The 15,756-nt window shown below is 35.2% G+C and overlaps 2 protein-coding genes across 2 annotated transcripts in view; both read left to right on the forward strand.

The window, feature by feature from the left end:
• LOC134754305 (proton-coupled amino acid transporter-like protein CG1139) overlaps positions 1 to 15,756 on the forward strand; it is a 522,474-nt gene that overhangs the window by 162,108 nt on the left and 344,610 nt on the right. The gene's annotated exons all lie outside the window — the stretch shown is intronic.
• The window catches only part of LOC134753708 (GRB10-interacting GYF protein 2-like), a 145,443-nt gene that overhangs the window by 60,904 nt on the left and 68,783 nt on the right, over positions 1 to 15,756 (forward strand). The window contains exon 16 of the mRNA XM_063689647.1: positions 11,091 to 11,390. Coding sequence (XP_063545717.1) covers positions 11,091 to 11,390 — 300 coding nt within the window. The remainder of the gene's footprint in view (positions 1 to 11,090; positions 11,391 to 15,756) is intronic.

The raw sequence follows: 15,756 nt of genomic DNA on the forward strand, positions 1-15,756 counted from the left end.
AACGGTTAAACGTGTAGAAGTGGTGGTAATGGTATGGAGGCTGGTGCAAGAGTGATTAAGCTAATTTTGAATAGTAATAAGTTTTAGGCAAAAAATTCATTTTTGGTACAAGCTTTTATCGCTGACTGTACTTTTTTCCACAGGCAACTAATACTCATCGAGAAAATTCTAAAAACCCCAAACACAATTAGGTTGCGTTGTTTTATCACAGAGTTCCTATGGCCACCTCCTGTCTCCATCATCAGATCAGCTCGATGGTACCATAATATTGCATTGTCACACGACTTGCATATGTATGCAAATTTTCAGCTTCATCGGAAACCGGGAAGTGGGTCAAATTTAACTTGCAAGATTTGACCCTTACAAACATGTTACATACATACTTACATAGGTACATTGAAGTTAAATAAAAGCTTGTAAAAAGGTAGTCTAAATTTAGGTGCCTCTAATTGGCCGCGATACAGGTTATGTGGAGCGCTCCTATTGATGCTTTTAAATAAGCCTTCGCATAGTAAGCGAGCCCGACGGCTGCGTTTAGCTACTGCATTATACAAATAAAAGGTTGCGTTCGCAACAGTAGTTAATCTTTATTTTCATAATTATGTACCTATTTAACTTGCGCGCGGCGGAAATACAAGTTGCGTATTATCGATAACGTAATATCGACAAAATGACACCACTCTGTCCTGAGGCCTAACATTCCTAAGCCTAACATTCCTCATCCGTGCACGGAATTCGCGCGAGTAGAGGGCTCGGATCAAAAACCAGATGTAACGAAAAGTTATGGCGCGGTGGCTTATACGTATCTCTGTAACTATAATACCTATATGTATAATTTTCATATAGGTCATATATCAGTGTATAGAGGAAAGTAGCCTTTACTCGTAACTGCATGTGCCGCTGACATAGATGGTGCTGATTCTGCGCTAGAAACGACGAATTCGGAGTTAAAATGACCCCGATTTGCAGTGTTTATTTAGTAATTACTAGAGGGCGGAGTACAGGTGGCAAATTTCACACTAAATGTATGGGTTCGCCTAAGTATTCTTATGATTAAATAAATAACGAATAAATGATTAATTTTGCATAATAATTTTTAGGAACATAGAAATTATCTTACGAGCATACAAATATAATGTAATATGTTGTTAATATCTATAATACATAAGAATATGTTTTCTTATCAAAACATTATCATTAGGTACTAAATACTAGACTAAGAAGTTATACCTGCCAAACGATATATTATTTTCAAGACCAAGTCACCATTCATCGATATAATATTTTTTACCATATGCAACCTTTGATGTTTTGATAAGAAAACATATTATTATGTATATAGATATTAACAACATATTACATTATATTTGTATGCTCGTAAGATAATTTCTATAAGTTCCTAAAAATTATTATACAAAATTAATCATTTATTCGTTATTTATTTAATCATAAGAATACTTAGGCGACTCCATACATTTAGTGTGAAATTTGCCACCGGTACTACGCCCTCTAGTAATTACTCATCAGTCCATTAACCGCTTTCGGTGAAGTTGGTGTCATTTGATAGATCTTATTCCATTTAAAAAGAAAAATTATAAAAATAAATCACGCAGGGCAAATTTTACAACTGTTCTTTTTTGAGGCCCCCGTGTGCGAAAATTAATGCACAAAACTGACGCAAATTAACTCGGGTAGTAAGATGAAGCAAAAACGGTTCTTTATACGGTACCTTAACCCTATACTTGCCGCAAAATTAAGTGGCGAGTCAGTTCATAATGCTATCTCTTTCACTCTGTCACTCGCTCTTGGTCTTAACAAGGGTAAAGGAGATAGCATTATGATCTCAGTCGCCAGTTGGTATTGCGGCAAGTGTTCATCTCCTCAAATAATGCATTAGAATCTATGGTGCTATAGCGTGTTAGAAGTGTTAGAACTAGTGATGTGGGGTTACTGTAAATCATGAGAACAGAGAGAATCGCCGTATAACTTACGCAGTAACGTTCTCCGTACGGGTAATTATCGAGAAAGTTGTCTAAGTTTTCATGTTTTTAAACTTTTTTTTTACATAATTGATTTTTATTTAGGTAATAGAATCTGTACTGAAAAATTCAAAAAATCTGTTAAAAGTTTATTACCAAAATTACCGTAAATTACGGGGAATCTTCTAGGGTTTGCTCCCGGAATTCCCGGTTCTCGCCATACAAACTCAGTACCGGGAGCAAACCCTAGAATCTTCCCTGGAATGTTCTCGGGTAATTTTTCCAAGTTAAATTTAACTTTAATCAATGATATAATTAGATGTTGCAGAATACACAATAATATTTTATTAATTTAGGTTTACTTACTACTTACTACTAATGTTTAATAAGTTTCATGCGATGTGCGATTTAAAGTGTTTTAGTTAGAGAAAGTAGGTACTTGCCTAACGAAAAATAAAGTGAGTTCTCTATTATTTCAGCTTAATTGTATAAAATCCATCTCATAATTAATAAATTTATTCTTTATCAAAAAAATCAAAACTTATTTCGGTGATTTTAAAATAATACAAATATAATAATAATGTTGTGTAATCTAAAATCAAAATCATAAATATTTTAATAAGTCATATGTAAGCAAGCATTGATGTGTAAGGCCGCACGCCCACGGTGACTTTTTGTAGCGATGCTGCCGCGCGTCCGCATAGATACATTCGCGATGCGGTCGCTATATAGCTGTAGGGTGTACACAGCTCGCGACCACATAACACGATTCAGTCGCGATACCGTCGCGCTTCTGTCGCGATGCAAACGTGATACCGTCGCGCTTCTGTCGCGATGCAAATGCGATACCGTCGCGCTTCTGTCTCGATGCTAACGCGATACCGTCGCGCTTCTATCGCGATGCAAACGCGATTCAGTAACTGTATCGATGCAAACACGGTCGCGCGTTTGCGTCGTGAATCGCTGTAAATATATCATCTAACAATTTAAGGCAAAATCGAAAAATTTCTAGCAGTATGGCTACAAAATTATCACATCAGATTTTAAGCAGTCTGAGCTTAAAGAAATTTGCAAAGACGCCTAGAAACGTTTATTTTTCTCTCGCCTTATCTACAAAGTACAAACTAAATAAGTGCCAGTTGCACCCTCCGCACTTGACAGACTGATGAACGTCACCCGGCGCGCCGCGGCGGTTTACTATGAAACTTTCCATGCAATAAAATTTAGCGAACTCTTTAACGATGACAAACAGTTGGTGCAACCGACCCTAAAACTATGAAAAGGATTTATTTGTTTTTTTTTTATCACTCATTAAAATACAGGCTGAGCAAGACCTAATTTCCGTATGTCTGAGTTTCAGATTTCCCCTTACTTAGCTCACATTTTAGTTGCTCATTCTGTATGCAGTACTCGTACAATTTTCTTCCGTATTTTTGGACTTGTACAGGCTTGTTAGAATGGTAAAATCATGTGTTAGTTTTATGATGCACTATAATTCGTTGGTTTACGTCGAAAAAATAGCTAAATAACCCATATGGTTTTCAGGCTTGAAAATTATCGAAAACGGAATAAGGATTGAAGATAATAATGTGATGCCACAAGACTTGTTCATACGCAGATATTCACGTAGGACTTGAATTGATGCTCCAGCTCTACAAAGAATTAATTGACACCGAAGATTCGGTTAAAATCAATTATTAACGTGAAAACAAGAGTTAAAAAACAAACGATAAGCATAACTGTGTAAATCCACAGGAAGCCGTTACCAATTACCAGTCACATTGGAATTGCACATAAACGGCAGGCGAAGAACTATTAGGGTATTTTGTCCCTCCTTAATTTTACCTACAAAATGTTACTCGAAATCAATGTTGAAATGCGGACCGCTGTTATCACTACATGGTATAAAACAAAGTCGCTTTCCGCTGTCTGTATGTCTGTCCCTATTTATGCTTAGATCTTTAAAACTACGCAACGGATTTTTATGCGTTTTTTTTAATAGATAGAGTGATTCAAGAGGAAGGTTTATATGTATAATTTGTAAAGGTTTTGTGTAAATTAGTTGAACTACACTTGCAAAGCCGGGGCGAATCGCCAGTAATTTATAAAATATGTTTCATTTTGAAGATAAATGGCAGACTTGTGTATTTATAAACTGCTCATAAGGATGTTTCTTATGGTTTTACAATGTCTGTGAGTCATGATAACTTGAGCAATTATTTTTACTTCCTATGAATATGTACGTATTCTTTGCGATAGATTTGCGACGGGTGTGCGTCCGTCTTGGTTCTAAACAAATGGTTACCTTATGTTTATACATATACATACGTTATTTATTTTTCAAATTCGTTAGATCTGTAGCAACATGATTAAATGATTTTGCAATAGGCTCTATGAATTGCGCTTTTATAATTATTTCAACACACACTAAGTTAACGGTATATATATTTATAATATTTTTAACCGACTTCAAAAAAGGAGGAGGTTATCAATTCGACCGTATTTTTTTGAATGTATGACCTCAGATCTCCGTCATTTCTGAGCCGATTTGGTTTTTTTTGTGTGAATGTATAATATACTATATTGTACTATATTATAGTCCCTAGTTGGTCCCGTTTTTGTAAAAACCCAGTTTTGATGAAGGGATCCATTAGGAATCCAGGGAACTCTTCAAATCTTATAGGCATACATATACCGGTTTTAGTATTTTCATCAACAAACCAAGCACTTTCATCCAAAACAGTACTATTTGATGAAGTGGAACTACTGATGATGACCAGAACGGGACTCTTTAACAACGCATATTTCAATTTTGGCGAGTTAAGTCTTCTTCGTTATATTTGTTAAGCACAAGTAAATTCTGAAGGAACATTTGTGTTAAGATCTAGTTCTGATGATGGGTTACATGAGGTCCAACTCCTGAAATCTTTATAGCTTAGATATAGACCTTGAAACTTACCCAAAGTGCAATAATGTTTATTGACAGTTTGGCCAGACAGATGAAGAAACACTAAAACAGAAAAAATAAAATTAATCTTTAAAAAAAAAGAGTAAAACCGACTTCAAACGAAAAAAATAAAACATTATCTCGTCTTATATGCGCTTGCAAACTGATACGATTGAAGTCGGTGCCAAGCTAAATAGTTACAATACTGGTTCTTTTGTTCTTATCAAAATATACCAGGGCACCGACTTCAAACGTATCAGTTTGCGAGCGCATATAAAACCAGATAATATTTTATTTTTTCCCGTTTGAAGTCAGTTTTACTTTTTTTTAATAATAAAATCTTAAGAATACAAACAATACCATTGTTACCAAGTCTATTTCGGTTAACCCATTATGGATTATGGCTATGACGTAAGCATTCACAATAAAGCCGGTCGTGATATATGTTTACGTTGATTTGTCTTACTGCTCAATGCTTAAGGTGAAACAATTAAGAAGTACTAAATATCTTAGGTATACCTATATGGCCACTGGAGGCAGCTAGCATGGGCGTAGGAGCGGGCAGTAGGAGCATTGGGGGCAACTCAAATATCTTAGGTATATATGGCCACTGGAGGCAGCTAGCATGGGCGTAGGAGCGGGCAGTGAGTGCATTGGGGGCAACTCAAATTTCTATGATGAAAATATGTTTGTAATAGCACGCCCTCACTTTGTCCTGTCCCTGTCCAAGTTGGTTCAAAGTTAGCTTAGGCGGACTCTACTACACTAAAGGAAAAATGCTTTTATCAAAACTAAAGCAGGCTGACTGCATTCACATTTTTTAAATTTATTAATTATTGTATTAGATCTAGAAACCGAACAATTACAAAATTGTTAAAACTAGTTTCGCACATATTGACATACTGGACACGTAGGTACCAAGACAAGGTGGTGTGTTGTGTAGAAAAACTGTGAATGTTATTAAGGTACATACAATAAATACTGTTAATACTGTATTGTACTGTGAGGACCAAGTTAATTGTTTTTTTTTAGATTAAGTTAGTTAATTAGAAATAAACTGGGTGTTATCCTTGCTCGTCTCATTTATTTTAATAACGTGGTGAATTATGACTGAAAAACTATGAAAAAAATCAACCAAAAGTTATATGCTAAACGCCTTTGGACCTTATTTTGTTACATGTTTAATGCATGTATGGTTTTTGAGTTATACTTAGCCGAATAACTGCGCATAATTTTTTGTCTGACACGCATATAACTGGATTGCTAATAAAATTAAGAGCCAACAGGAGGTGAGCCCGGGTTCAATTTTGAGATTTCAAGTTGAATATCGCCGTCGCTCTGACGGGGGCGGTACCGCGTAGCGAGGGACTATCCCAGTGTATGGTGCACGCACACAGACGCGCACGCATTTTGCGCTCCTCGCCGGCCTCCGCTGGCCGGCCCGCTACGCTATAGCTATGCATACCACATACCACGCCACACACCACCCAGTTCTTTTCTTACTTTATTCTTCGATTATAACTCGTTCGCTCGCTACCACCACTAAGCGTTTGCTTATTCCCTGTTATTGTGGTTAACTCCTTGATTTTAAGTAACTGAATTCAATATCCTTCTACAACCTGCAATCTAATTAACATTTCGAGGTACAGAAGAGTAAAAAAACATAACATAACATGGACATACAAGAAAACATTGTTGTATAAAAACATATAAGATAACGGCTGTTAAATTAATCCAATTAAATATTTTTAAATATAAACAAAAATATTAAATTATAGTCGTGAGTATTTTAAAAGTAAAACTCCCTTATACCTTGACTACCATGACAAAGTATTTTACTTATAACTTACTTGGTTCGTATGAATTAGTGACATACCTAATTAAAAAAGAAAGCTATAACTCCCGCGGGAACAATAAGGTCTTTTCCCTTCAGTACACCTGCATAGAATAAAATCTTTTCGAGCAAGTGTGATTAAAAACAAATTTGCCGCTCTCCGGCTACGTGGAATAGAAAAAATTAGCCTCAGGTTAGATAAAATATCATAACAAAGAAACATGTGACATGTGATATTTCTTACTTTGATGTAATTATACAGTTTTATTAATTGTCCGTTTTTTATTTATGAGTCAGATTTTGATAAAAATGTTTGAAGAGCTAATTCTGGTCGGAATAAATATGAAACCTTAATTTGGGACAATAGTCTAGTCTACAAAACGTTCAAGGTGGTGAAAAATATAGTGTAAGCTGTTCGCATAAAAAAAACCGCAAATCGAGGTACAGGTTACCCGTTTGGTACACGTATACTAGAGGTCAAAACAATTTTTTTGACCCGCAGTTCCTAAAAAAAATTCCCTTAGGAGGGAGTGCTGAAACCTTTTTTTTATATATTTTTTTTTCAAACCTATCGTAATCTTCTCTTATCTATCATACGAAAGGGCTTTTTGAAGCGATTCTGAAAATATACCACATCATTACATTTTAGCCAGTTTTAGGGTTCCGTACCTCAAAAGGAAAAACGGAACCCTTATTGGATCGTGCGTCTGTCTGTCTGTGTGTCCGTCTGTCACAGCCTATTTGCTCCGAAACTACTGGACCAATTAAGTTGAAATTTGGTATACATATGTAAGTTTGTGACCCAAAGACGGACATGTAACGTAAACAAATGAATTTTAAACATGGGGGCCACTTTTGGGGGGTAAATGAGAAAATTAAAAATAAAGTATTTCAAACTATATCGTGTTATATATCAAATAAAAGAGCTCATTGTGAGAATCTCTAATACATTTTTTTTATAATTTAGGATAAACAATTTAGAAGTTGTTCAAGAAAATAGGCAAAAAATGACCATTCCCGCCCTTTATCTCCGAAACTACTGGGTCTAAAATTTAAAAAAAAAATACACAAAATAGATCTTTACCAAAAGATTACAGGAAAACCTATTGGAAATTGCAGTCAAGCGTGAGTCGGACTTAATTACTTAGTTTTTGATCCGACCCCTACGGGTTTTTTAAAGACATTTCAATCACGTTTCATATAAAAAATACATTGTTTAAATTTTGTAATGTACAGAACCCTTGGAACGCGAGTCCGACTCGCACTTGGCCGGTTTTTCTTAAATTGAAACAAAAAGAGTTTTCAAAACATACCAAGTTTGGGCTCCTCCAGTTACGATATGGCTGATTTTTTTGTACAATATACCACAAATGATACGTGATATCCTCATATCGAACCCCAAAAAAGCAATTTTAAAAATAATTTTATTTAGTTTTTTTTTTCAATACAAAGTGACACAATCTACTTCAATACCTATCTTACGAGACTTATGGAACTGTACTGCAGATACGGTACATATTAATCATACAATGATACGTAATATCCATATATCCAACGGGAAATACCTCTTTAACCCTTTAACTTGACCCCAAACTTGGTATGTTTTGAAAATTCTATTTGTTTTAATTTACAAAAAAAAGGGATTTTTTTAGGAACTGCGGGTCAAAAATTTTGTTTTGACCTCTTAGTATGCGTGTGCCAAACGGCTAACCTGTACATCGATTTGCGGTTTTTCATTGAAATTGGGCTTGTACGGCTGCCACTAATAGAGATACTAATTCCTAAAAATACGTATGATACCTCATTGGATTCGGAATGATGTCTAGAAAAATGTATTCGAAGCGTTAATTTATTTCCACATAAAAAAAGTTCAAAAGCTATTAACAAAAAACGGCCAAGTGCGAGTCGGACTCGCGCACGAAGGGTTTCGTACCATTACGCAAAAAACGGCAAAAAAATCACTGTTGTTTGGGAGCGACATTTAAATATTTATTTTATTTTAATGTTTCGTTCATATATTCAGATTTGTGTATGAAAATGTGAAACTATTATTTCTAAAATAAATTATTCGTCCCTAATTTACACAAAATTTATACCAAATTTGATCTCATAGATCATGATCAACAGATAGGTAGAAATAGAGGCAAACTGGACCGCAGAAGCCGACTTTTCCCCTTCCTTTTTGGGGGGTAGCCAGGACTTAATCTCGTAGCTAGTGCGTCAGCTCAGCTTTGTATGAACCAAGGAATAATAAATAGTGTTAAACGATATCCCCTGAGGCCAAAGTGCATACTCACTTTACTTACTTCGCCTACTAAGAGGCAAATCGCGACTTTGTTATGGTGTATCGATCTTATCACATCACTAGATTATCGACATTCAATGTCGACTATTGCCCATCACTTTTCTGTCTGTGTACGTATTTAGAAACTTGACCCCGCCCCTAAAATTAGTACGATAAGGACAACTGCAGCTTAGGCGAAAAATCCTGCGTAAAAATCTCAAAAATCGAGGTTTTGTACTCGACTGTTTCCTCCTCCAAAACATAACCAATCGTAACCAAATTTGGAAATCTAAATGATTATGAAATTGTCTGTGTCGGACTGTTTTGATTTTTTGGCTAATTGATATCAGTTTTGAATACCACGCCTCTCATTGCGGCATAGTCAGTGAGGCCATTTTTGGCCATGTTTGAAGGGCTCTAGCGCCTTAAAAAACAAAAATATCAAAAAAGCAAAACACACCGACACAGATATTGACAATATTAATCTGTGTTGAAAAAATCATTCCTCTAGCTTCAAAAACCACGGAGGAAACAGTCGAGTACGTTTGTATGGTGAAATGACCACTCCTGTTGGCTCTTAAGAAAGAATTGCCTAAAAAAAACCGACAGTCTGTACACAGGCTCGAACATTTAGGAACGGGGATGTTGGAGAGTCCTTTGTATTGGATTCCTCAGAGCTCGTACGCAGACTAGACGTTTTTAATCAGATATATGCAAGGAATATTTCTGAAGAACTTATGAGCAGCATAAGTTAGCAAAGTTTAATACAAGGTCATGGTGTGTCAGGTTTTTGCCTCCTAGGTTGACCTCGGTCCTACTCTTAGAATAACCTTAATCATATGGGGTGCTCGGGAAGAACATAAGGACCGGACCTATATCAAAAGATTAGGTTCAGTTGGGTAAAAGTGTTTAACAAAAAAACGTACACTTATAGTAATCTGATAACGACTTTATTGCTTAAGATATGAGTCGCGAACCTGTTTGACAATAAGTATGTCTATCTCTACGCTAGACTTCACAGCGAGTGACCTTGATGGAAAAAAATGGCATACTTACCTTAAAAACCGAATAGGCTGAGTCCAGTGTATTTTGTTTGACATATTGGTCACAAAATGCGACCACGAGTCCGCTGTTTAAATATTTCCTCCTGAGAATCCTGTATGTGGCCAAAACACCTGAGAACCCTGTATAAACAGTGGCCGGTAGTAAATTCTATTAATGTCGTTCTTGGCAAAGTCAGTCAAAATAATGCCTATATGATAGCCTGAAAGAGTCGTATTTTCTGAAGAAATACATATTTTTGTTCACCAAAATAATAATCAATGATAATATAGATGAATTAATCACAATACTGATGACGCCTTTCTATAGATTATCTGCAATGTAAGACAAGATTCAAATTCATTTTGTTCAGGGTATTTCTAAGTAATATAAGTCCTTGTCATGGTTGCGTCTTACGGGTCATTCTTTAAAACCAAACGTTATAAGGAACTTCTATTAACATTATCCTTTCATGTTGGTTAGGTATGTTACATATTAACATGGAACAGGAGTCAAAAGCAATCAGCTCTCAACTAACTATCATCTTCATGTCATCTTGACTAAGAATTACATAGATTTATTTAGGTCAACTCAGAACTCAACATTCAATCCAATATTAAATATAATTCCATGTGAACATTTTCTCTTGTTGTAAATCTTTGTATCGAAAACTGTTTGGAAGTAGAAGTTGTAAGTACCTTTTAAATTACTTTACAATCAACTATTTTCGTATGGTAAACAAAATACCATTTAGTTTTCAATCATCATTTAAGCTTACTTCGATTATGTGCAGTACGTAGGGTGTTAGAATGTCCTATGGGTTCGGAGGAACACGCGGCTTTTCTAGCGCCTATGTTATTGACAGTCGAAGAATTTAATTTTTTTAATAAAACCTAAGGGATTTTCTAACACTTCCATGTAGATACCGCACATTAATTTCTTTTGAACTCATTAATCAAATTGAACCATTGAGTTACAGGTATTTAAATATCTGGTAATTTTCAGACTTCAGTTACGTCTAATTCCATGCTACCCGAGGAAATTGTGAAAGAAATGAAAACAGAAGACCAAATTTTAGCCCAGTTAAGAGCATCTCAAAGCGCAGGGGCAATGGCCAACATGACGTTTTTGAGCGAACAAAGCAATTCCGGGAGCGTAGCGACTCCAGCCAAGCCGGAAGAAGATCCCGCAGTAATGAGCGCGACGCCTAACCTAGAAGAGTTGCATAAATTAATGCAAAAAGATACATTAATGACTAAGACGGATGTCCCAGAAAAAAAACCGGATATCAAAGAAGAAATTCAGGTAAACTAGTGTGTTAAATACACTACTGCCACAGGCGGTCGTAGCCTACAAAGGTTACAAAACAAAATGAACCTTAATATATTTTGATAAAGTTTACTGCGCCGTGTTATATTATATAAAATAGTCGTGGCGATCAAAAGGTTAAAAAGCTATCAAATACCCAACAACAACATTGAAGTTTAAATATTTACTAACTTATTCAGTGAGATAACTAAGACTAAGTATTGTTTATTGTTTATTTATTTATATCAATCAGACAGCACTAACAGATAAACTTTACGTGCTATTTGGCATTATATTACTTATTATCTAACATGCATTAATTACTTAATTCGTAACTGAAGTCTTAATTAATTAAGTATCTGAAAACGTTTAGTCATTACGTTTATACGGGTCTAGTCGATTAGAAAGGAAGGCTGATGAATCAACTAAGTTCATTAAATACCGGCCAAGTGCGAGTCGGACTCGCGCACGAAGGGTTCCGTACCATTACGCAAAAAAAAACGGCAAAAAAATCACGTTTGTTAAATGGGGCTCCATTTAAATATTTATTTTATTCTTCTTTTAGTATTTGTTGTTATAGCGGCAATAGAAATACATCATCTGTAAAAATTTCAACTGTCTAGTTATCACGGTTCATGAGATACAGCCTGGTGACAGACAGACGGACAGTGGAGTCTTAGTAATAGGGTCCCGTTTTTACCCTTTGGGTACGGAACCCTAAAAAGCAGTTGACGTGTTTATAACTATCGACGATCATCATAATCGTCACTTACTATCAATTTTCAACCACCCACCAACCTGTGGCCCAAGGTTATTCGGGTGTCAATTATGTCCTAATCCTAACTCTTATTTTCTTGTTGCGCGGTTCTCATAAAAGCAAATACATATATGTAAAGTAGTTTGTAGTTATAGTGGACGTATCCTAAGATAACATATCGGCACTACTTTGAAAAAATCTCGTATCTCACACTGCTACTCAAAACTTGAAAGGCAGTAACTCTGTATGCATCCCATACTTATATACCACATTTTTCTTTTGATTGACAGAACAAGATAAGAGTTTTTTTTTTTCAAAGTAGTGCCGATATTTTCAAACTCAAACTCAAACTCAAAAATTATTTATTTCAAGTAGGCTTAAAAATAAGCACTTTTGACAAGTCATACAGTCATAATCAAGAGAAAATAAAATATAACAAACATTCACTGAATAAAATAAAATTTTGAACGAATACAATTGGTTACAATTAATAAATTAATAGAGAATTTACATACAAGAAGGGAATAAAATGTCAGACAATTGGTAACAATTAATAAATTAATAGAAAATCAGTATCAAAATTACATACAAAAAATTGAATAAAATGTCAGCACAAGAAATAAAACAAACATAAATATCATTCAGTTCCAGGCAGTTTTGTCATTAATGTAATCTTTGGTACTATAATAAGCTTTACAAATTAATTTACTTTTAATGTATGTCTTAAATCTATTCATTGGAAGCTTAGTTATACTACTTGGCAGTTTATTGTAAAACCGTACACAATTACCTTCAAAGGAATTTTTAATTTTTTGCAGCCGTGTGGCTGGCACTGCTAACTTGTCCTTGTTTCTTGTGTTAATATTATGTACGTCACAATTTCTCTTAAAATTATGCATATGTTTATGAACATACACAATATTTGCGTAAATGTATTGGCAGTATACAGTTAGTATATTAATATCTTTGAACTTATTTCTGAGCGAATCTCTAACATTCATTTTATAAATTGAACGAATGGCGCGCTTCTGCAGTACAAAAATGGAATTGATATCAGCAGCATTACCCCAAAGCAAGATGCCGTATGACATTATACTATGAAAGTAGCTAAAATACACTAATCTTGCTGTTTTTTCGTCTGTTAAATGACGCATTTTGCATACTGCATATGCTGCAGAACTGAGTTTACCTGCGAGAATATTTATGTGAGGGCCCCATTGCAGCTTGGAATCTAACGTCAAACCCAGAAATACTGTACTATTGGTCATTTCCAGTTCCTCATCTTTGATAGTGACAGTCGTTTGTATATTCCTGACATTTGTAGTGACGAACTTTATATATTTGGTTTTCTTCTCGTTCAATAATAGGTTATTGACATTGAACCATTGCACTACTTTTGCTATAGCACTGTTTACATGATCGCTCGTATCTTCGTGACGCTTGACTTTAAAAATGAGGGAGGTATCGTCAGCAAACAGTACTATACCATGGTGATCTCTCACTAAGTACGGTAAATCGTTTATATAAATGAGGAATAGGAAGGGCCCCAATATCGACCCCTGGGGTACGCCCATTGAAACCAGTGATCCAGAGGACCGCTCTCCATTCACATCCACTTTTTGGATTCTCCCATCCAAATATGATTTTAGCAAATCCAGCGCTTTCCCTCTAACACCATAGAAGTGAAGTTTCCTCACGAGTGTTTCGTGACAAACGCAGTCGAACGCCTTAGATAAGTCACAAAAAATACCAATGGCATCATGTGACTCCTCCCAGGCATCGAAAATGTTTTTGATTAGTTCTATCCCAGCGTCAGTGGTCGATCGACCCCGAGTGAACCCAAACTGCTTGTTGTGCATCAAATTGTTCGTGTTAAAATGACTAAGTAACTGAGATAAAATTATCTTTTCAAAAATTTTGCTAAGTGTGGGCAGAACTGAAATAGGCCTATAATTAGTGGGATCGGTGGTACTACCTGTCTTAAATAGAGGAGTAATTTTGCTTTGCTTCATTAGGTTTGGAAACTCGCCACAGTCGACGCAGTTGTTAAATATGACTACTAAGTCAGGCACTAGTAGTTTAATAAGGGGCTTAATAACGAGAATAGAAACTCCCCTGAGATCACCGGTTTTTTTTACATTAATAGATCGAAATGCTTTTAGTACATCTAGGTTAGTAACGTATTTAAATTTAAATTCTGTGAGACATTTAAGCAAATTATTTTCTAACAATCCAACGGCAGACGAACTTGATGAATTAAGATGCTTGGTCGTGGTAACTGGTGCATTAGTAAAGAAAGTTTCAAATTCAGTAGCGATATCTGTATTAGATTCTATTACTTTCCCATTTACGTTAAGCCGGTATGTGGTATTTGTCTTTTTTTTGCGACCAGTCTCCTCATTTATTATTTTCCATGTAGTTTTAATGACGTCAGAACTATTTTTTATCTTATTGCTTAGAAAATTACATTTAGCTAAACGACAATTAAATTTGAAGCTTTTAGAAAACTGCTTTACATATTCTTTGAATTCATCGCTCGTTCTATAGCGCCGTTCCTCGTAAAGTTCGTATAATTTTTTCCTCTGATTATGTAAGTCTGCAGTAGCCCACTCACTAAAAGTATTTGCACCGCTAGCTACAACCGATTTAGAAGTGAATATTGTATTATACTCTTTTAAAAAGGTTTTGAAAAATTTATCGTACATATCATTGGGACCTAATTCCGCTGGCAAAATTGGTAACTGATGTGCAAGGTTATTCCTCATTCTCTCCAAACGCTCTGAAGTTACTGGTACAAACGTAATTTTCTTCTTTGTAGGACTTAAACTCCGTACTAGCTCAAATGTAATTAATTGACCCATGTGATCTGATTCCAGTGAACTGATTACATTTTTACTAATAGGAACAATATCAGTAAAAATGTTATCAATACAGGTTGCGCTCGTAGCAGTTACCCTTGTAGGTTCCATAAAAATATGATCTAATCTAAAAGATTTGAAAAGACTTATCAAACTAACACTTAAGGAAGAAGTTTCTAGAACGTTGATGTTGAAGTCCTCCACATATGACAAGTTGCTTTTTAATGTGTGAAAATTTTGATAAAATGGTTTCCATTTTCTTTTGGAAGATTTCAAAATTGCCCAAAGGTGGCCTATAAACACAAATGACAATTAACTGCTCTAATTCTACAGCGGCTATTTCAACAATTCTTTCGACAGACAAGGACACGATATCTTTACGTTCTTTGTATTTTAACTGATTGCTTATAATAATCATAGACCCGCCATGTATGGATTTAACTCTACTGAATATACTACCAAGTTGATGATTGTTGAAATTAAACATTATTTCATTAGAACTTAGCCAGTGTTCGGTAATGCACAATATATGTATACCGTTACAATTTAAAAATAACTCAATTTGTAAATCTTTACCTCTAATGCTTTGTATATTTTGATGGACCAAGTTGATGCGACTTACATGATTGGAATCCTTTTTTTTGTTATTATTGACTTATGACAGCACCCATTTAACGTAAAATTAGTTTGATCTATTGAAACTATAAAAAAATTGGCCTAGCCCGCAGTCTAACTGCGGTAGCAAGTG

Source organism: Cydia strobilella, chromosome Z (assembly GCF_947568885.1).
Source record: "Cydia strobilella chromosome Z, ilCydStro3.1, whole genome shotgun sequence".
Taxonomy (NCBI): domain Eukaryota; kingdom Metazoa; phylum Arthropoda; class Insecta; order Lepidoptera; family Tortricidae; genus Cydia; species Cydia strobilella.